Genomic DNA, 23,371 nt, shown 5'->3' with positions numbered 1-23,371 from the left:
TTTGCAGAGTTTTTCACTCTTCTCCATAGTATCCAAGCTGCAGAAGCATATGGCCCAAAGTATATTAAAAATAAGACAAATAGGCTGCATCCACACACATTGTGGATGTTTAGTTCCCTGGAGACAACTAGCGGCGGCACACCTTGTGCCGCCACTAGTTGTCCCTGGCATGGGGCAAGTTACCCCAGAGGCCATAGGGGTGGCTAGAGCCAGCTCTGGCCTGACCCCCATAGCCTTACCTTGGGTTCTGGACCTCTTGGGACTGCAGCAACAGTAATTCTGCCACACAATTCTGCTGCTCTGGGTGGCCCAGCTCTGCTTTTGAGCGGCGCACACTGCTTGTGCATGCGCTGCTCCATTTGTGCGCTCCGCAGGTTTTTTTGACCCCTTGATAATGAGGTGTCAAAAAAACCTTCCACACTGCTCCCTTGCAGTGTGGAGAACAACTGAATGTCCAGTATGTGGCGCCGCAGACATGTCTGCGGTGCCAAATACTGCATGGCTGGACTCATCTGGATGCAGTCATTTATTGGATTCAACGTTGTCAAAGACTTACTGACAGGAGGATGAACCAGAAAAGTACTGAGCAGGTGAAATACATTCTTAGCACCTAGAATGCATTACTTTAAACTGTATTATTCTGTTTGTGCACATTTCTGGACAGAATTGCCAGTTTTAAGCATTCAAAAATTACATCTCTCTGCAAAAGTTGTGAGATAAATTTTAAAAATTAAAGTTTTACCATGTAGCATCTTGCTTTTAGGGTTCTTGTTTTCAGCTTTCCTTCACAACTATTAGAATTAGAAATACACCTTTATAAATATGAAAGATGAAATCCTCTGTACAGGTACTCGAGGAGCTGCGACCTTGAGAAATATGGTAAATGTCATAAGATCTGTGATAAACTGGAAGAGTTGACAACACTATATGTGTGTGTATAGTTTCTTTTTAAGGTCAGTGGGAGTAAGATCATTTTCTTGTTTACTTTATTGAGATTTATTTAAAAGGAGAGCACATACAAACTCTGAGCACCTGGATAATTAAATCTACAATAACCACATGGCAATAGAAGTACAAGCAAATTCTAAGCAGCTTCAACAATGGACTGACACTCAGTGCCATGCGGAGCAGTTGTAGCACCAGGTCCAGCCTGCTTGCCACACACAGCATGCACCAGCCCCACTCCAGGGCTAGCACTGCTTGCAGCATATGGGCTGAACTCTACGCTACACACAATACAAGGGGATTGGTCCAGAGCATGCGCTGCATGTGGCACCCACACAGAACCAGACTTTTGCACTGGCTCCAGTGCCAGTCTGGATCATGCCCCAAGCTGTCCACTTGCACTGAAGCCACCATGAAGGACCAGTCCAGCAGGGTACCTCATGCAGTCCGCAATCTGGACTCCCTATACTGCATGCAGCACTGGGTCCAACTTGTGTACTGCATGAACTGGCATGTGCTACATGCACAGATCCAGATCAGCTTGGGAACCAATATGCAAAACTGGTCCAGTTCAGGGACTACATGTAGCACATCCCCCAGACTGATTCCCTGTACAACATGGAGTGCACAGAGTTGGCCTAGATCATATAGCTCAATGGACTGGGTCTGGTCCACAGGTCACATGTTTAACACTGTTTTTCTTAACAGTCTTAATTCTTTTGGACAATATATTTAATCTGTGCTATCCATGTTGTAGTTTGTCCAGCTGTAAAAAGGATGTAACCCAGTCATCTTTTGAGGAGGATTGTGAAAATTAATATTAATACAAACATTGAGTTTTTCTGATGAAAAGCCCTAAAAGAATAATTATTAATATCATAGTATTATCTACTTGATCTATACTTGATAATATTATATCCTGATCTGCTGAGGCAGCTGTCTGTGCCTAGAAGATGTAGTATAATTCCCCCCCTTCAAGTTTTAAGAAACTTGACTTTAAGAAGGGAACAATAACTGCATAGACTGAGAAGTAAAATGAAATATAAGATATTTTTGGGTGATACTAAAATCTATAGTGGGGATAACCCAAGACTAAACCACTATACAGATCATGGGAGCCTGCATTACAATTTCCTATACAAAGCACTTCTCTAATTCCTTCTGATAACTTTTTACTAAGTAATCATGGATGAAGTCTTGAGTGCTAGTGTAAACATTCAAAGCAGAAAAGATAAAGTCCCCGCAAGCAGATGGCAAGAGAATAGAAAATCCAGCAGGTTTTTTTCCTTCCAGGTCTGACTTCAACTAAAAGTGACTTTAAGTGTTACAATAATGGTAATAAAAGGGGTAACCGGCAGGGCTGGACTTTTGGCATCCTGGGTAGTAACTCAACTACCTAGCAACTGTAGTCATGGACTAGCTTCCCATTGTGTTAGTCACTACACGAGCACAGAACATAAGATTTTTCCTTTCCCCAAAACAGAATAAAGGAAAGATTAGCAGACAACAGGCACAGTGGAGTAAAACACAAGGAGCCAATATTAGGTATCATGGTAGGCAGCAGTCTTAAGTTTTAGTGTGGCTTGTTTTATTTTTTGTTTTTGAAGGATACAAAGGAGAATAATGGAGTGATTTTATATTTGTTTACAGGGAGTTCCTTCTAATTGTGGAGGTGAATATATAAAAAAGCACAGTGATGTTTGAAAGTAGAGGCCTTTCCACGTGTGCAGGTAAAGGTGCAATGGGATCTAATGCACAATCCACCTCTTGGGGCATGCCTTATTGCTGGTACAGGGGGAGCCCTTCATGTCTCCAGCAAGAAGCAAGCTCCCACAGCTGGGAGATCACATGAGCTGTGGTCTCCCAGCTATAGAGGAGCATGGGCCTGTCAGCTCCCTGTCAGCTGGGAGCTCCTAGGCTTGGGGGTGCACACAGCACAGGGTTCCCAGCCACAGGGGCCACTGGCCACACAATCAATTAAAGGTATGATAAGAAGCAGCTACAAAGTTATTACACTTTTGTGGAATAACTTTGCAGATTATTTCTCTTTTTATCACATCATTAATTGATTAAATATATGACCAGGTGACCACTTAAGGTGTGCTTAATTGGTTAATCATGCCTGAAATGTAACATGTAGATGTGGCCTAGGTAATAGAGAAATGCATCATTTTAGGTGGGAACTGACCTCTTTAAAATGAATGAGAAATTTTAGTTATGAAGATGTTGAGACATGAAAGGCCCTAATAGGGAAAAGAGTTTGCTTAAGTGTCATGCAATACTGAAGGGGAGGTCAGTGAGAGAAAGCAGAGAGATGAATGACGAGGACAGTGATAGGCTGGATAGGTGATCTGTGGAGCAACGTTCTGAATGGATATGAGCAGTATAATATTGTATTTGGCAAACCCAGAGAAAAAGAGGTTGCAGTAACTGAAATACAGGATGCTGAGTATGAACAAAAATATTAGTTGTATTGATGGATTGGAAAAGTCCTATCTTGGAGACATTAGGCAGAAAAACTGGGCAAGATGCAGGCATAACCTCGATGTAGTATTAGAGAAAGTGGTCAGAGCAGGGAGGATGATGGTATTATAGCCAACATTTGAGAAATAAGTTAGTGGAGAGAGCTTGAAGAACTCAGTTATTGGCTCCGTTGAGCTTGAGTTATCGGCAACTAGTCATAGACAAGATGTCATCAGAGAGACCTACCATGACTTTAATTTGAACAGAAGGAGACAGGTTAGGAATAGAGAGAGAGTTATGAGAGTCATCTGTGTGGAGATGATAGATGAATTTTCTTCGTAGGTGAAATTGTTCAGAGGTAGAGAATAGAGGGAGATACATGGGCAACTGGTGCCTCCTGAATCTGGGGGGGCACCCGCTGGCGCTGCCAGCGGTGTTGGTGGTGAGGCCAGAGCTGGTGAGCTCCCGCAGGTGCCATCGGCAGTGGGTGCAGAGCTGGCGAGCTCCTGCTGGCACCGCCAGTGGCGGTGGCCCTGTCAGGGGGGTACCTGCCCCCCTCTGCCCTCCCTACGCATTGCCTATGGGGAGATAAGGGGAGCAAAGATAGGTACAGCTGCTCCACTCCTCCGTGGAACACTGAATGGCAGGATAAGGTGATTTCTCTAGAATGACTTGGAGAAAGTGGTGGGAAAGAAGTGAATTATGGAAACCAAGGGAAGATAATCTTTAAAAAAGAGCATGGTCGGTTGTCTTAAAAGGCCAAGGAGGAGGAGGATTGAGTCCAGAGTACAGGCTAAGAGGAGACCATTAGAAATACTGGCAAAGAATTAATTCCTGTGGAATCTAATTGATGGAAATTGGTTGGAGAAAATAAGTGTAAGGAACTGGAGTTGATGAATTTCAGACAATGATTTAAAACAATGTGTTCAGTTTAACCTGGCGATTTTTTTTTTTTTAATTTTTTAATGAAAGTACCCAAAATTTACATCTCAACAAAAAAACTTCAACTGTCCCCCCCTTTCCCCCTTCCCCTCCCCTGCCTCCCCTACTTACCTGCAGGAGCCGCTCTCCAGGCTGCCTGGTGGCCATGTACATGTGCACACATGCACATGGCAGCCCCTGCCTGACCGCCCTCCTCCCACTCCTTCCCAGCACCCTGCAAGCTGGAACTCTGCCAGCCTGCAGAGAGCTCTTTGCAAAACGGCAAAATCCATGGGTTTCTCCAGCAAAGTGAGACATCCACAGTTTCCTCTGGCAAAGGGGAAAAGCCATGGTTTTCTCCATTTTTCCCTTGGGAAATGGAAAATCTGGATCCCTGACGCTCACTCATCCTAGCCTGCCACCTTGCAGCTGGTCAAGGCTCTCCTGAGAACTCCAGCAGGGCCTACCCTCCACCCATTCACTGGCACCAGAGTAGTCAGCTAATTCTTCACTTCCCTGACATAAACCTCTGACCCAGAACAGGAAGTGTCCAGGCAACAGGGCTCAACCTGATTCTAGATAGCTTTCCTGTTTCTTCTAGCTTGCTCTTTGATTCCTCCGACTCCTTATTCTGGTTTCCTGACCCAGCATGTTCTCTGATTCTGCTTTCTATCTGACCTCCCAGCTTCCAAACTCAATGTGTTCCTAGACCTTGTTCTCAAACTAACCTCCTGGCTTCCTGACCTGGTTTGTCCCTAAACTCTGCTCACTCCTCCTGATCCAAATGACCCCAGACATGCTTGCATAGGCATGACAGTGGGTAATCAGCATCTTGGGGAGCTGATGTAATCCATAAAATAAGCTTAAATACTCTTAATATAATTAATTGATTTAAAATAGAGGTAAATTGATTGACAGATAACTAAAATATAATCAAGTTGCTTAATATAGTGCTCATTGTATCCTAAAAGATCATTAGTAAGTGAACAAAGATCCTATGAAACTGTTTTTGCTTCCCTCATCCAGTGAAGGCATACTGACAAAGTAGGTTGTTTTCTATAAAAACTCATGCTTCTCTAAGTGGTTAGTCTATAAGGTTCCACCTTGCTCTGCCTTCTGCTACTGCAGGAGAACAAGGCACATGAATATTTTAGAAATATATGAACTGCTGCCTCTTGATGACAGTATTTTTAATTAATTTCTTAAAACACTTTTGATATTTTGGAAAAGCACAACACAGAAACATCAAATTATGTGGATATTTTTATTAATTTTTCATTAAGAGAAAAAAATAACTGAATAAGACAAATGAAAAATGTCTGAGACCAGATAAGCCTTCAAAGTACAGCTGAATATTAGTATGATATGAAAAGCAGGGATAACTCATAAGCTGGAAGCATGTATTTAATTATTATTGCTTTTTTCATTCTGAGAGAGTGGGCTGTGTAGATTTGAATCTAAATGTGCGTAGCTACTAACACTATGGCATCTGACTTTGGGGAAGGGAGAGGGTTTGGGTTCTGCTCAGATTTTCCCACAATACTAGAAGGTGTTTTGCTAAGATATGCTTCACAGTCTGCAGGCATCAGGAATCAATCCAACCGCATCATCCCTGCAAAATAAATGTCTGCTCTGAAGTATCTTTAAGGAACATTGCCAAAACATAAAAGGTACAACAAGGACCCACTATCTGTTGGGTTTTGCCTGATGAATAAAACCCAAACCATTTTTAATTACATTAAAGTAGTTTGCCTCATTTTCATTTTTCCATTGATTACTTAAGGACCATCTCTTTATTAATGTATGGTAATAATCTCAGAGGACTGCAAATTAGACCCCTTTTGTAAGGAGTACGCAGAAAGAACATTACCAGGTCAGAGGACACCCTGAATTTGGTCATCTAGGACATGAAATCTTGGATACAGAGCCAGAGATGGGCTTCCTTTGGATGGTTCTACTCTTCAGTAAAATGAGCATCAGAAACTCTTCTTTTAAGAAAACTCAGAGATACTAATTCATTATCAACTCTAAAGGAATATACAAAGAAGGTAGCAATACTTCTCCAAATATGGACCACACTGGTAAAAAGAAATTTCCTTTATCTTTTTCTGATGTAACATTTGCTTTTATTCTCCTGTAGAGGTCAGTTGGTTATGTTACTGTCCTGCAAGAGGAATGTCTTTAATACAGAAATGTGATTAAAGTGAAAGCAGTTACGCATCCAAGTGACCGTGGCTGTCTGCAAGCAATGATACAAATATATAAATAATATTAACAAGTTGTCCAAAGAAGAAAATAAAAATAAACTCATACTCCTTAAAAATAAATTGTTTTATTATTCAACAGTGTGTGAAGTGGTAAAATTAGGTTCATTATCTTACAAGAAATGACCAAAATAGACTCTGTTCCCATTCACTGCCACCATGGAGAGCCCTGCTTCTTATATTTGTGGCTTCATTTTCTAGAGTATCTGCTTCCACCATGGCTAGTTATTTTAGGGGCAGTTTGAAGCAACTGAAAGGATGGTCAGATTACTTTCCTTCTTGCTAAATTGTTTCATGCACTCATTGGTTGAGGCATTGCTCAAAAGCTGCAAATTTATTTTCAATCAGCCATGATTTCACTGTGGCCGAGTAGGAGAGGAACCAGTTTTGTTTGATTCTTCAATATTCTCAGCAGGAGAGGAGTCAGTTTTCTTAGCGTTGTTGTGAGCAATCAGTCATTAATGACTAGTTTGCTCCCTCTTAGAAATCGGGATCTGACAACATATGGTCTTCAGCAGACGGTTAAGAGCAGCTTTTGGCCAATCAAAAGGAAGGATGTTCTGGGCAACCCGTTTTGTAATTAATTGTCTCAAAGCTTTTGTCGTAAATGTTTACATGTAGTTGTATTCAGGTCATGATTTCACTCTCACTGTACTGTGTTAGTGTGCTTTTTGTGTATGGTGAGGCATACCTAGGACTTTCAAATATTCTATTTATTTGAATGTTAGTTTGATGGAAAATGTTATAGGAAGACCTGCCTCATCTAGTAGCTATAAAAGAGTTAATGAGACATTTCAGGTGTTAGTTGGCATCATTCACATGGTCATTTCCTCATGGGATGTAAAACTAAACCATTAAATGGTTTATTTGGGATTCAATCAAAGAATAAATGTATACTGCTTTACATTTGCACAACATTAAACATAAGAATAAAGCATGTTACTTCCTTTAAAGTCCTACTTAACAATCACAAATCTTTTAGTTTTTAGTAAAAAAACTGATTTGATCTACTTTAAATAAGTACTGTTTTCAGTAATTATTTTCTGACTGTATACCTTGGACACATTTGCTATGTAGATTATTTCTAGCTATATTACTTTTTGTTAATCCATTATGCAGGCTAATAACTTGTAATGTTTATCAGTATTCAGTGTACATTTAAAGTGACCTTTTCAGTTAACACTTGGGCAGGATTACAGTTCATGATCAGCTACCAGCTTGAACAAACACTGTTAAGGTTCGAACACAGTTGGAAAAAAGAAAGGCTTCTTTGATCATTTGACTAAAATAGACTAATAAATTACTGTGATATAATCTGCATCATCCAATGTCATGCCTTCCCTCCCCGTTGCCTGGGTTTACCTTGAAATGTTAGATGTAATGGTAACTTTTTTTCTTCTTGTTGGATCTGAAGCAGCATTCATTTTGGGTTGCTAAGGCTACATGCAGGTGTCCCATTTTTTATCAGCAGAGTTGCCGTACTTCCAGTACAAGCATACAAGTGTTCACTCAGTTTCTCTTGGAGGAAACTTGCCCCTTCCAGGAGATGGTAGGCTGGAAGCTCTCCCATATGAGAGTTTCTTTCACAGGAATGAATGCTTCTAGATTCTCTGCTTGACTGGTCTGGGAGGGGAGAGGAGAGAAGCAGTAAGTCTTTACATGTGCTTGGGAGCAGGGGTGAGAGTGGGAGTGCTTTAATTAAGAAATGAGCTTTAGTTAAAGCACCCCCCACTGCCATTTTGAAGTGCAAGGACACTGAATACACATGATGCTGAGGCTGCTGGAGTGTGCTAATTAACATGCTCCAGCTGATGTGATTTAATCAAGTCTGCTCTGACACATTCCAATTAGAATGCATTGGAGCAGGCATCAGGCACGTGTATAGGTGCCCATGATGCTTCCCACCTCTTCACCAGATCAGGGTGCCTGGTTTGGGGAATAGGTTGGGAGCTTTGTCATGCTGTTCCCGCTACTCCTAGTTTCATAGTTTTATAGTTGGTAGGCTCAGAAGGGACCTGAGCAGATCATCAAGTCCAACACCCTGCCACGGCAGGAAAGAGTACTGGGGTCAAATGACCCCGGCAAGGGGTCTCCTTTTAAAGACCCCCAGGGTAGGAGCCAGCATCACTTCTCTTGGAAGTGTCATAACCCAATGATTTTTAGTGCCTCGGCACATTGGAATTTTCCCGCCACATGGAGCTTTCTTTGCACGGTGGATTTCTCAGCTGCAGAGAGAAATCCCCAGTGCAAAAGAGTTCCTGCCACATGTATGCAAATTAATGTCCCACTATTGGTCAATTCTAAATTATTCCTACGTGGTGGCTAGCAATTGGCTCACTAGCCATACAAAAGGTTAGAGCAGTTTCCGCCCAAGTTGGAGGACTCCACAACCATCTCGTGGGGAACTCTGAGCGCGCTGTGGAGCCTAGCAAACTCCGCGTGTGTCTTGGAGGAGGACATAGAGGCCTGATCAGCTTCTAGCCACTCCCCGTCGTAGTGGAAATTTGACGTATCCCCTGTGTGAAGCGCTCGTGGAGTCGTACATCGATGACTCATCTCGGTTTGGTGCGGTTCGGAAGAGATCTCACTTGTGTTTGTTTGTGTGCAACTGCAACTCAAGCAAGTTTCCTCCCTGCACTGTGACCATCGGCAGCATAAGTAAAGCTTTCTTTGTAAAACCAATACGCTTCCGTGCCTAACTCTACTCAGTCGTGGAAAAACCCCACCTGACGGTCCAGTCTACTGGCCATAGCCTCAGACCGACCCTCGGTCCCGACAGGAAGTTGGTTCCAGATCCTAGCCGCCCTGACAGTGAAGTAGCACCTCCTGATATCTAGCCTGAATCTACCCTCTGCCAGCTCGTGACTGTTATTTCTTGTCACTCTTGGCAGTGCTCAGGGGAACAGGGACTCCTCCAGTGCCAGCTGGTCCCCCCTGACTAGTTTGTAAATGGTCACTAGATCCCCCCTCAACCTTCTCTTGTGGAGGCTGAACAGGTTCAGGTCCTTTAGCCTCTCCTAGTAGGGCCTGCCCTGCTGACCCCGGATCATGCGGGTGGCCCTCCTCTGGACCCTCTCCGTGTTGTCCACATCCCTCCTGAAGTGCGGCGCCCAGAACTGGACGCAGTACTCCAACTGCAGCCTGACCAGTGCTGCATAGAGGGGGAGGATCACCTCCTTGGACCTGCTTGAGATGCATCTGTGGATGCATGACAAGGTACGGTTGGCCTTCCTGACCGCGTCCCCACACTGTCGGCCCATGTTCATTTTGTCATCAATAATGACTGCAAGATCCTTTTCTGCCTTTGCACTGATGAGAATGGAGTTAGTATGCTTCTGGTTCTTTGTCCCCAGGTGCAGTACCTTGCATGTGTCAGTGTTGAAACCCATCCTGTTCTCATCTTCCCACCCCTGTAACCTGTCCAGGTCCGATGGCAGCCTATTCCTCCCTTCTAGCGTGCCCACTTCTCCCCACATCCTAGTGTCATCTGCGAATTTGAACAGGGTGCTTTTACCCCCTTGTCCAAGTTGCTGATGAAGATGTTGAACAGTGTGGGCCCGAGGACTGAGTCCTTCGGAACCCCACTGCCCACATCCCTCCTGAAGGGACTGTGGGCACTGCCTTTTGAAGTTCCATGGGAAAGAGGAAACTAGAGATGCACTGATGCATCGGTCTTTATTGTATTGGCACTGATAAAAAGGGAAATTGACATTATTGGCAATCATTTTTTGAATGATTGGCTGATAATGTGGCTGATAAATGCCGCTTGTAAGGATGCAACCACACCATGCACCTGGCCAGCCTGGTAGCTTAGAGAGAAGCATCCAGTTGGTAAGTCTGCTGGAGAAGAAGAGGAGTGGGGGGCAGCATATTGAGGCCACTGTGGTGAGGGTGGGAGCGTGGGTGGGGCAGGGGTAGGCGCTACCCAGCTGGGGCAGGACACGAGACAGAGCTACAAGTGCATCCAGTTCTGGGCACCGCACTTTAGGAGGGATGTGGACAACGAGTGGGTCCAGAGGAGGGCCACTCGCATGATCGAGGGGCAGCAGGTCAGACCCTACGAGGAGAGGCTAAGAGACCTGAACCTGTTCAGCCTCCACAAGAGAAGGCTGAGAAGGGATCTGGTGGCCGCCTATAAACTGGCCAAGGGGGACCAGCAGGCAATGGGAGAGTCCCTGTTCCCCCGAGCACTACTGGGAGTAACAAGGAATAACGGCCATAAGTTGATGGAGAGTAGATGCAAGCTAGATCTCAGGAGGCACTACTTCACAGGCAGGGTGACTAGGATCTATAACCAACTTCCAAAGGAAGTGGTGCTCGCTCCTACCCTGGGGGTCTCCAAAAGGAGGCTAGATAGACGCCTTGCTGGGGTCATTTGACCCCAGCATTCTTTCCTGCCCACGGCAGGGGGTCGGACTTGATGATCTGCTCAGGTCTCTTCCGACCCTACCAGCTGTGAAACTAAGTGGTTCATCTGGGGGATGCGCACATCCCCAGGGTAGGCATGGGGGGCATGTGCCCCCCAGATCTGTGCATATAGTGAAGGGCTGGGGCTGTGGGCAGAGCCGGGCTCTTCCCAGCAGTGGGGGGAGGGGTTGGGTCAGGGCTGTGCTTGGGGTGGGTGGTGGTGGCAGTGTGGGGAAGGCGGGTTGGGGGGGGCTACAGCAAATTTTGGGGTGACTAGCCCACTGCATAGCCCCCCTACAAGCGCCACTGCCACCCAACCCGAGCGCAGCCCTGACCCAGCTCCCCCACTGAGAAGAGCCTGGCCCCAGCCCCAGCCTGCAGAAGCAGCCTGCCCTCACCCTGCACACAGATCAGGGGGCACATGCCCCCCCCCCGGGGTGCACACAGTGGTGGGAGCCACCCCCCTCCTCGCACTTCCCAAACAAAACACTCAGGGCTCTGCCCCATGTCCTGCCCTGCCCTGGCTGGGCAGTGCCTGCCTCTGTCCCAATCCTAACTCCTGCTCCACTCCATCCCTCACCATGGGAGCCTCGATATGTACCCCCCATGCCCCTTTCCCCCAACAGACTTACCAGGCGGGTGCTGCTGTCCAAGCTGCTAGGCTTGCATATCAGCAATCAGATTTGTATCGGCTGATATGGCTCATTAATGATATGGCCATCAGCAGGGCCGTCCTTGTGGGGGGCAAATTGAGGCAACCACCCCAGGCCCCATGCTTTGGAGGGCCCCACGGAGCCAGGTGGAGTGGCATGGCAACTCCGCACTGCCGCCAGCTTCACATCTGGCCACACAACACCCCCCCCGCCCACCTCCTGCTGAATCAGCCTCCGGCTTCCTTGCAGTCAGGGGTGGGGCCCCACATAGGCTGATTTGCCCTGGGCCCCACACCCTGCTCAGATCATCTCTGGCCATCAGTATTGGTAGAAATATCTCAAAATGTCCATTGCTAGAAATGAATACCTGTTCAAGGCCTAAATGTTTTTGCCAAAAATTTCCAACTTACATGATGCCTAAGTCAGAATTTGGGTTCTACCACACCCATGCTTGGGCTTTATTTTCAGCAACTGTCAAGCTGGTCCCTACTTTTGAATGTCACTGACTTCAAGGGCATAGACCCACGCAGCCAACACATGCACATATACTAAATACTTGAGTTCACAACTTGTGTGAGCAACCATTTTTGCATGCACAACCATGTGTGTGTAGAAAATGCGTGTAAAAAGTTTGAGGTTTGAGACTTTTTGCCCTCAAGATCTGTTCTCCTACTATGGTTTGGGAGATTTACTCAGATAAATCTCATAAATTCAAATGATAGTTACATGAATCAGTGAGCAGACAGACTCCAGTAGTGGTAGTCCTTTTGAATTTGTAGTATAAAACTGTCTGTGAAGAAGGTGGAGGCAATTGTTTTAAGCTCGCACTACACCCACATTGTTCTTTCCAAAATGAACAATAAATTAAAACAAATACCTCTTTGTAAAGAGAAGCATTTTTTCAAAATTCTACTCTGTAGTATTCCCTTGTGCCAAAGGCCTTCCAAGTCACTATAACCGCAGTAGGCTCTGCTGTGTGCTGGCATGGAGGGTAGAAATTAAATCCAGGAAGTAGGAAAAATAAGTAGATGAAGAGTATTTTGAAATATGACGCAGTGAATTAACAGATAACAGTTCTTGCATGGCTGTAACTCATTCTTTCCCCGGGTGCTTTTTCTAGTTGCTGCTTTTCATGTGTATATGTGCTATATGAAGCATCAAAGTATCAAAAACTGAAAATATATTCCTTACAAGTGAGTTAAACTATAGCAAGGAATAAAAAGAGAATCCACTGAATTCTTTTTAGGGATTTCCTTTCATTTAATGCAAGTATTTAAATTTTTTCTGTCTTTATACATGGTTTATCCTCAGATAACCATTTCTTAACTAGAATGACACAAAATTTTGAAGCCAGTGATCCATGACTTTAAATATTTGGAAGGGCTATTGATTCAGTGAACTGGAAAAAATTAAAGATGTTGAGGCATAGTTTCCAAAATAGCTATACATATATATTGCAATGTATATTTGATCTTACATATTCTGTTTACCTTTTAAAGGATAAAGATGAGATGTGTATAATAAAGCATTCAATTTATTTGTGATTAGGCTTTGACTAAACAGTGGGTCCCAGCTGGAAATGTAGCTAGATGTAGTATTAAAGAAAAAGCTGCTTTTACCTAAAATATCTCCCGTTTTTCCCATGTTGTATTCCTCACTGTGCACCTATTTCTGTTTGCATTAGTCAGTCTCTCTAAGTAAATTGTCCATAAGACCGATGATTCCATCAGCAAATTATCCAGAAAATGTTGTCACTGCACATTGTGACATTTGTGCCACTGGTGGATTTGCTACTATTCCAGTGGTCTAATTAACCTGGCAGTAATCTCCTGTGCCCAACATAGTCATCTCATTTTCCTTGGCACCTTCTTTCAAACCTTCTTGCCCCCCTCCCTTTAACTGAATATCACATTTACTATTAATTTTTCCCCTCACCCTTCTCCCCACCGCCACCAACTTTTCTTTTTCTTTTTGATTGGCAGTATCATCCAGATAAACAGAGCGCAGATGTGCCAGCAGGAGAAGTGGAGGAGCGTGTGCAGAGGTTCATCGAAATTGATCAAGCGTGGAAAATTCTAGGGAATGAAGAGACAAAAAAAGAGTATGACCTGCAGCGGCGTGGTAGGTTCCTGCCAAGGAGTGCTGTAGTGGCAGCAGCTCTGTAAAACAAGGGCTGGAGTAGTAGTTAGATGGTATTTTAAAATGCTATTTGTTTTTGCAATAAAATGTTCTCTTCCCTTGTCCTACTTTCATTTTCTGGATACATTGTTTATATTGATTAGGACAGATAATTAGCCAGTAAAGAATACTAAATTACTTCTAACAAAATATTAGGTGGCATTACTTCTAATAATTTTAATGAATATGGAATTTAGACTGCATTTACAGTCATTATATATGATATTAAAGCAGCTTCAGTAAATGATCTTAATGATTTCAAGTAGTGCCCTATGCTACATTTTGTTGCAGCATTTTAGGCATACGTTTTGAGTAATTTACTTCTAAGGTCCAGTATAATGTATGGTTTTATGAGCATTTCAAAATCATCATACATCTTTTTTTTTTCCCTAAGAAGCATGTGTTTTGTTTTAGGGCAGCTTTCATAATTTATCTCTAGTTTAAGCTACTTTTTATGAAGCAGGTTTATAAATAATATTCCAGTAAAACACATTAACTAGGCAGCTCCAGCATGCATTTCTTTTTATACATCTCAGAAAATAGCTTCTTAAAACAGCGACAGGCTGTTGTGAGAAAGAAAGGGGGAAATGTAGGTCAGGTCTGTCACACATGGGCTACCATTACATGAAGTGATAGGCTGTCTTTCTGCTCTGGCCTCAGGATAGGAGTCCCTCAGCCTTCCATTAGAACCTTCAATAAATGTATATCCACCCTACATGTTAATGGGGGGAGTCAATAATAGTGTATTGCCTGTGGGGAAAACACTCAGTCGCTCTCTGCAGTAACACATTCTGGTCCAGCATTGACGTGTAGCCACCACCACTTTTGAATGTGTCTGATAAAAGCCCACTGTCTCTGCAGCTTGTTATTGAATTTCCTTCCATTGTACGCTGGCACACCATCAAACCTTTTTCTTTTGCGTTGATTTCAACTCCCCTGCTGCTAAGGTTACCAGAACTTTATTTGAGAAACAAAGGCTTAGTCATAGTAGCAGATATACATCATTGTAAGATTAGAAGAATGATATACATGTTTATTTTCAGCATGAATTACAATATACGTAAATATGTGGGTTTTTTCAGACTGTGCAGGTACAGGGCTGACAGGTACAATTTTGAAAATTAGAATAATTGAACAGATGGTTTCCAATTGGCTTTGTGTACATATATTGCACTTTTTTTTATTTAGCTGTGCTTACGTTGAAATGACCTATTATCCCAGCACTGGCATTAAAAACATCTGATTTAACTCCCAAATACAAGTTTCTCATGTCTTCCTCCAACTTGAGTGCTTTGTGGATTTACAGCACAGATTCTGTATCAACCATTCCAGTAACTACTGGGTCCTTAGCTGTGATGACATAAATGACTATTTCAGCTGTTAAACTTAAAGTGTGTGATAGTTTAAGTTTAAAGCCTAATTGCTGAACACAGAATTTAAAAACGGTGGAGCAAATAAATCCAGTAAAGTTGATACAAATATATAAGAAATGAATATAACCTATTTTTGTCCTCCATTGATGGCAAGAGATACCATTTGATTTTAAGTGAGGTTTTGTTTTAATTCTTGCAAAGGTGCTTTGAAGGTATATAAATGTGTTCTGAGACTCTTGCATCTGGAGGAGTCGTTCTAAATTGCTATTTCTGGAGACTACAAGAACACTTAAGAAAGAAAAGCAATTTGTATATCCATAATTCACATGGATCTGGATAAGTCTTTGGCACTCGGTTGTATCTTGTGAAAGTGGTATTTTAAGGCATAAGGCCCTTTTTACACAAGACTAGAGTGAATCATCTAAACTGGTGAATCACATTTACCTATACTTTAACTCTGGATGTTTACCATGTCACAGTGTGTTCACTAACAGCAGAATGATAGTGAAATTGATTAGAAGCCAGGTCTCTGAAATGCCAATGCAGTGTGCTTCAGCAGTCATGATTCTAGTCGGTTTCATTAAGGCTGCTGCTAAAGCATACAGAAACAAAGGGGAACTGAACCGGTGCAATAGGTGAAAACCGATAAGAGCTCACAAAGCAGGGGGCAGGGATAGTGTTCTGAAGGATGGGGGATGGGATTTTGATGATAGAAATGTATGTATGCATGTGCATATGCATGAGAGAGAGAGTAGGAAAAAGATTTGTTTGCACCATGATCTTTTCCTGTGCAAGACTGTGTGCACCTGTGTGTGCAGTCTTACTCTGTAGTGTTTTAATTCTTAATGACTTCAGCTCAGAAGTTTGCTGGCAAGTAGATTGATTACCTGAGAGGCAGTCCATGTGCCTGGTTGTAATGCATGGGGGGGGTTTCTTTTTGAGCCGTTGTGGTTTAACAAGTAAGTATGTTTTCACATTTTAATGCTTGTTTCCTCTGGAGGTATCACAAGAAATCTTCTATGCCCTGAGGATATAGGTACTAATGAGCAATGGACAAACCTCAAAGGATTTAGAGGTTTGGCTCATGTACTTATCCAAACCTTTTTGGTCTGGAAATCTTACAAGAACTGCCTTTTTAATGTGTGTTAAGAAAATTTGTCTAGCTCCTTGTTATGCTAGGCTGGGAATTAATTAAGAACCTTTTTCATAGACTTAAATATTTTATTTCCAGTCCCTTATCTGTAGCCTGAAGGCAGGAAAAAAAATCATATTTTACCTATTAAAAAAGAGCTTTTTTTTCTCAGTTTGGTTTGAGATATGGCCATGTCTGATTGTAATTTCTAGAAAAACTACATAAACTGAAAATAAAATTACATCTATAGTTAGTTGAAGTCAATCTGGCAGTAATAATTGCCAAATTTTTGCTGAGGGACTGAGGCGTTAATTCAGAAACAGAGCTAACCATCTTTTAGATTCTTATATGAGGTTGTCTGTGCCCTCAGAGTTCATGACCTCATTGCATTTTAGCAGAATAAAGCAGAATAAATTAATTCTGTGTATTTTATGGACTTTATTAAAAAAAAGAATAAGCAAGCATATGTCTACTTAATACAAGCTAATATACTAACAGTAAAGATGGAATAATAAAACATTAAAGTAGAGGTGCACTGGTATATTGGTTGCACTGATAAAGTGACATCAACTTTTTTTGGCCATCATAGCTGATAATGTTTACCAATAATTATGCCTTCTGGCCAGGGCCCTGAACACCTGGGTTCCCTTTTCCCCATGGGGCCAGAGCTCCCAGATGCTTGGTTTCCCTCAACAAATGGTGAGTTTCCCCTTGTCAGCCTGGCAGCTGTGGGGGTGGCGAGTTGTGGCTCTTGCTGCCAAGCTGCTCATTCGATGAGCTTTAGCTCAAGCACCCCTGCCACCAGGACACTGAGTGCTTAAGCACTAGGACACTGAATGATGCAATGCAGGAGGCTGCTGGAATAGAAAAAAGGGCCCTTTATGTCAGTATTTTAAAATGCCTTGCATTATTACTAAATATTGGTTATCACATTGTCATCGGCCCATATGGCTGGTTAATAATTGGCTATAAGCATCGGTCAAGAAAATCTTTATCAGTGGAGCCTTAAATTGAAGTCATCATTAAGAATTAATAGATCAATGCATTTGACTGATTAAAGCACAAAACTAATGCAGCTTGTAATCCAGGTCATGAAATCAAAGATAAATTATTTTGGGTTAATTTTACCTTGGGAAAATTTAAGAAAACAGTTTTCTTCAGTCAAAGACTCTAACCAGGACTCTGACCAACATAGGTAACGTACCTCAGGGATGGAAGTGTTGTTAAGAATTAAGGGCCAGATCATCATGCTGGTGTGGATGGCTTTGCTGATAAACCCAAGTCTTTTACCTCTTCTTCTTTCAGATAGATTGCCACAAAAAGGGAGAAGCATATGGATTCAGATATTATGGATGCATGAGAAAGCAATAGAACCTATGTCTTCTACATGTTCTTTGCTTTGGTAGGGATCATTTCCCATTTGTGGCTTTTAAGTCTCTTACCTGAATCCAAGTGTTCAAGGTCCTCTCACACAGGGCAGTCTTTTAGGCCTTAGGTCAGGCTGGACAGTTCTGTCATCAAATGATCTGTGCTTCTGCCAGGTTTGCTACACTGAACCAGATCAGATGTTCTTCCAGAATCTAAGATGTTCATGACAGAAAAACCCTTGGGCTGAGGTAGCAGACATGAGAACCACAAATAGTAAAAGTAATCTTTCTGAGAATATCTAATCATCTACCCATCTCTCCATGTTTGCATTCTCCTTCTAGCATTTACTTCAGTTTCATCAGCATTTATTAAAATGTTCTGAACTTTTCATTTGCAAAGAATTGGGCATCTTCTACCTTACTCTGTTGGCTTTTGACCCCACAACAGTAGCTACTTTTATACTTTCACCAAATAAAGTTTTGTTGTAATGAAAACTTTCCCAGCCCAACTCATATTTGGGCCTATGTTTCTCACATTGCCGTTTGCTGGTTTATAGGCAATGGCTTTGATGAGCCTCATGGATGTGTGTCTATATTGGTGGCGCTTAACCTTCAGGTGGCAGGCCAGATCTAGGTCACAAAGTCATGTAATCTGGCCCAGGGGTCTCCCCATGGGTCTGAGAATTTGGTTGGGTAGTGGTGGAAGCATTAATTGCAGCTCCATTGCTGCCAAATTTTGAGACCCGTGGGAGCCTTTTTGGCTAGATGATGTGGCCCTGCATACTAGATTGCATTGGTATGTGGCAAGGTCACTCCAGAGCTGAATCTGGTGTTCATGCAGTCTGGTTAGCATGCCAGATTGCACCTGTGGCCCAACCCTGCGTGCCAGCCCTGCATTGGATCAGGCCCATGGACTTGTCTGCAAACTGACCTTGAACCACTCACCCAGCTATGGGACTGGAAAGTTGAACACCACTGATCTATATCACAATACACATGGCACACTTAGACTGTGCCTTTTGGAAGTAGCTTTTCCAAACTCACTTTGTAGTATTTCCAAGCTCACTCTACTTCCCATTACCTCTTTCAGGTGCTTACTTATAGATAGATGCATAAAGCTAACAGTTATAACAAAGAGGTAGTGAAGATTTCTGAACTTATAGACATACTGTTTATTTGCTTATTTTCATTCTTTTGTTTATATGTAAGTTGTTTGCTTCTCACAATTTTTCTGAGAACGAAATTTCTTAACAAACACCCAAAATAGTTGTAAGTGGTGTTTCAAATAGACTCCCTCATTCCATCTTTGTCCTCTTACTAAAAACTACTGAGATTTGTGTTCTTCCTAATTCACTTTGACTTCAAAATAACAGTTAACTTAATGCTGAGAAACTGTGCAGGTACAAGATCAAAAACAAGCTTTAAAATGATCTGAACAATTAAATAGTTAAATGAGCAGAATAATCACAATTGGCACATCCTTGCCATGATCACTCATACTGCCATTAATGGTGTTTTTTTGGCTCAGTTATGTCTTTATTTGAGGATTTCAAAGCACAACTGCAACATATAATTAAATCTTGCAACACATTTGTAACTGCTAAAAATTAAAATAATAAAATGGTGATAGAGCTCAATTTGAAATAATTAAGAAGGCACATTTAACATTTTTATTTTCACTAGCAGAATGGTTCCAACAATACTTTGCCAACTGGATAACCATCAGCCCACTAACTCTATTGGCATAGAGCATTATCCAACACTATTATCCATTATTCAGAGTCACGTTTTTATGGTATGTTTTAGTGGTGCCCAATCTTTCCAACCCACAGGCTGGTTGAGTGGTACAGGGTTGGTCTGGTGTTTCTGGATCCTGCACAGGATTGGCACTTGGGGTCAGTCCATGGATGTGATCCAGAGTGCCAGCCTGACCCTGCATGCCTGGGTCTGGCTGTTAAGTCATCCAGCTCATGAGGCTCCCCAGGGGTCTAAAAATTTGGCAGCAGGGGAACACAATTAACACTGGTACCATTGTCCTGCCACCAGATTTCCAGACCCATAGGGAACCTTGCAAGCATCACTTGTATATCTTATCTAGATTATGTAGATGTGCTATATCAAGCTTTGTAGATATCTTACTTACAGAATCCATAATGCAGTTTTAAAATGTCCATATTTTCAGAAAAAAATGAGGGACAGATGGTGCTTTTGCTCTGTCTTTCGTAGTTGAAGATGAACACCAGTGACTGCTCATGGAACTTAGAACCTAGGCCATGTTGGTAGGAGTTGCAGGTTAACCTTTCATGACTGTTGAGCTGTGTGAAATCAGTTAGTTTGATTCTTGTCCAAAGTGCACAGATCTCATTTACAGTTGTTTCCTTTCTTGAGGGCCTCAAACTAGCTCAAAGTTTTGAGTGGCCTAATTCTTTCCCCTAATACTGGCCAAATTCATGCACCATAGAAGTGGTTCCTCCAGAATATCTCTTAGGGCAGGGGCAGGCAAAATATGGCCTGTGTGCCAGATCCGACCTGCCAAGCCATTCTATCCGGCCCACGGGACCCCTAAAAATTTTAGAAAATTAGTTTTTATCTGCCCCTGGCTGCATGTCAAAGACAACAGGAACTAGGGGAAGCAGGACCCAGTGGCTGAGCAGCAAGGCTGGCCTGGTTCCACCCTGCCTCCACCCCCCTCCTGCCCCCAGCACCCAACTGGAAGCCTCTGCAGCTTATGAACAAGCAATCCTGGAGCTGTTCCCTGCCTCCCTCTGTCTGAGTGGAAAGTAAGATAAGTGCAGAGGAGGGGTGGGGGAAAACCACTGTGAACTGCCCAGGAGCTGGGAGACCCATGGTGCTTGCTGAGCCAGGTTGGAGCCAAAAGTGGAAGCAGCAGACGGGGAGAGTGGAAGGAAGCGGTGGTGGCAGGCAGCGGCTGTGGGAAACTACAGCAGACATGGGGAGCGGCACAGGAAGCACCAGGGGCCACAGGAAAGGCGCAGGGACCAGCAGGGGCCCTGAGGAGCAGCACGGGGACTGGCAGGGGCTGCTGGGAGCAGTCTGGGAAGAGGTGGGGGCCATGGGGAGCAGCGCAGGAAGTGGCAGTGGCTGTGGGAAGCAGCGTGGGGAGCAGCGTGGGCTGCAGGGAGTGGCAGGGGAAGCAGTGGGGGCCGCAAGGAGCAGTGCAGGCACAGGGAGTGGTGAGGGCTGCAAGGTGCGGTGGAGGCTGTGGAGAGTGGTCCAGGAAGCAGCAGGGGCCGCAGGGAGTGGCGTGACGATAGGCACAGGAAGTGGTAGGGAAGCCGTGAGGAATGACAGGAGTTGCAGGAAGTGGTGCAGGGAGTGACAGCAAATGGTGTGGGGATCGGCAAGAGGATAGGCATGGGGAGCAGAGCAGGAAGTGACAGGGACCACAGGGAGCAGCATGGGAAGTGGCAGGGGCTGTGGGGAGTGGCAGGAGCCACAGGGAGCAGTGCAGGGTGGTGGAGGGGTGGGTGGTTCTGGAGCCAGCCCAGTTCCTGCAGCCTGTTCCTGGCCAGAGGGGTGGCGAGGACGGGCTGGGGGTGTCAGATCCAGGCAGTTTGGGCCAGAGTTGTGGGCTCTGGGTCTATCGCAGAGTAAAATCCGTGCTGTCTCCTTTCCTGCAGATGCCCCAGAGTCCAGACATTGTCAGCAGGTGCCAGCCCTAGTGGAGGGAGAGCAAGAGCCCAGGCCCTCAGCTGGGGAAGGCCTCTCCAGGGGGTGAAAATGGCTGTGGAGCTGGAGCCCATGGCAGCTGTGGTGCAGCCTCAGGGGAAGCTGGAGGGGCAGGAGCTGAGGGAGCAGGACAAGTCTCTCATGTTACCCAGGCTGGGACCAGTGCAGGGTCCTGGACATGGTCGACTCCACAGAAAGTCAAGCAGCAGCTGCCAGAACCAGTTCAACACAGAGAGCCAGGGCCAGGAGGGGACACCGGCCACACAACCCTCTTCAGAGGCCAAGCTGTCCTTGGTGACCTTACAGCTGTCCCCAGGGGATGTAAAGCTTGAGGGCAAGAAACGCACTGTGAAGCTTGAAGGCAAGAAGAGTGCTGTGAAGTGCAAGGGCAAGAAGCATGTTGCAACGCTTGAGGACGAGGTGCATGAGGGCAAGTAGCGTGCTGTGAAGCTTGAGGATGAGTGTAAGGGCGAGAAGCGCGCTGTGAAGCGCGAGGGTGAGAAGCGTGCTGTGAAGCTCAAAAACAAGGAGTGTGAGGGCGAGAAGTGCGTTGTGAAGCGCAAGGACGAGAAGTGTGAAGGCGAGAAGCATGAGGGCGTGACACACAAGGACAAACTTGGCAAGAAGCACATGGGTGTGAAGCTCTAGGTGAGAGGGTTTCAACCTGATCTTTGATGCCGCTGCCCCCATCTCCATGTGCCTGAGGGATGTTCTCTGCCCCGTCTCTCCCAGCTCCCCAGTGACATGTTTTTCTGGTCCGCAGGTCACAGCAAATGTGAAGGTCAAGGAGATGTCCTTGCACACGAGGCAGCCCACTGGGGCATTGCAGGAACCTGATTCAAAGCAGTGGAGACAAGCAACTGCTCCTCTCTTCTCCCCCCCCCAACTACAACTGTTACGGGACAGTCAAGTTTGCTGTCTTGATTTTTAGGCATAGATCTGGTTTTCCTGGGATACCATGATCTTAAATAGCCATCTTCACTCAGCAGTGTAAGAGTTGATTCCCCAGCCCAAGGCAGCTCTCTAACACCCTCTTCCAGGGCATGATGGGGTTTGTGGTGCCCCGTGGAAATGAGCATGGTTAGCAAAAGCTCCAGGTAGCTCTTCTTGTTGGACAAGCGAGAGGCTGGAACTCTCCCTGGTTTCTTGTGGTCAGGTTGACCTGGAACCTGGGAAGTGTTGAGTCTCAGTGTTACTAGATTTAATATTAGACTTTAGGCAGTGGCACAGAATTCATAAATGCTTGAACAAGAAAAGTCCATTCTCTGAAAGCATTTATTGAGCACAACGATTCTCAACTTCAAGCATACGACAAAAAAACAACAGAAAACTGCACCTAAGCTGAGACATAGCCCAGTAAGACACAGTGATAACAAACACAACTTAGTCTAATTTAAAATGTAATATAATAAACCAAAAAGACAACAAAAAGCCTTTGCACAAGTCTTATGTAGTCCCAAGGACAAAGTGTCTCCTTACAGCCAGGGATTCAGAAAGTCCTTTTGAGGAATCTGCAGGTCATCTTAGGTGTTGGAGTGGAGATCCCACAGGCCTCATCTCTGCCTAGGTTTTTATAGGTGAATCTGCACCTCCTTCATGTATAGCATGTACCTCATGTCCCCCATGCCCCTTACCTCTCATATACATTCAGTGTATTCCAGTCTCACTTCTTACAGGTTCTGCTTTGAAGTGTATCTGTAGTCCTCTGCTTTCTTTGGTTACCCCAGCCTAAGCAGTCTGGGACCCTGCCTTGCTCCCTTAGGTCTGTCTTCAACATGCACGTGATGGTTGTGCCAGGTCTTTGCCAGCATCAGGCTGCATTATATGGCTCCATGCGGTGGGTGGAATTCATAAGCTTTCATGTTGTGGGGGGAAAGTGAATACTCCATAGTTTGCTCTAGACTCTCCCCCATTCTGCTTTGTCTCAGGGCCCCGGCGTATCACAAAGCCTGAGACATAGCACAGAGGCCGTGTGCAA

The 23,371-nt window shown here is 44.3% G+C and overlaps 1 protein-coding gene across 4 annotated transcripts in view; it reads left to right on the top strand.

The window, feature by feature from the left end:
- Positions 1-23,371, top strand: part of DNAJC24 (DnaJ heat shock protein family (Hsp40) member C24) — an 81,810-nt gene that overhangs the window by 47,940 nt on the left and 10,499 nt on the right. For all 4 annotated transcript variants that reach the window (XM_019476799.2, XM_014602328.3, XM_059722719.1 and 1 more), the window contains exon 3: positions 13,636-13,774. In XM_019476799.2, coding sequence (XP_019332344.1) covers positions 13,636-13,774 — 139 coding nt within the window. The remainder of the gene's footprint in view (positions 1-13,635; positions 13,775-23,371) is intronic.

The sequence above is a fragment of the Alligator mississippiensis genome, chromosome 2 (assembly GCF_030867095.1).
Source record: "Alligator mississippiensis isolate rAllMis1 chromosome 2, rAllMis1, whole genome shotgun sequence".
NCBI lineage: Eukaryota > Metazoa > Chordata > Crocodylia > Alligatoridae > Alligator > Alligator mississippiensis.
This window is presented reverse-complemented; position numbering and strand designations above follow the sequence as displayed.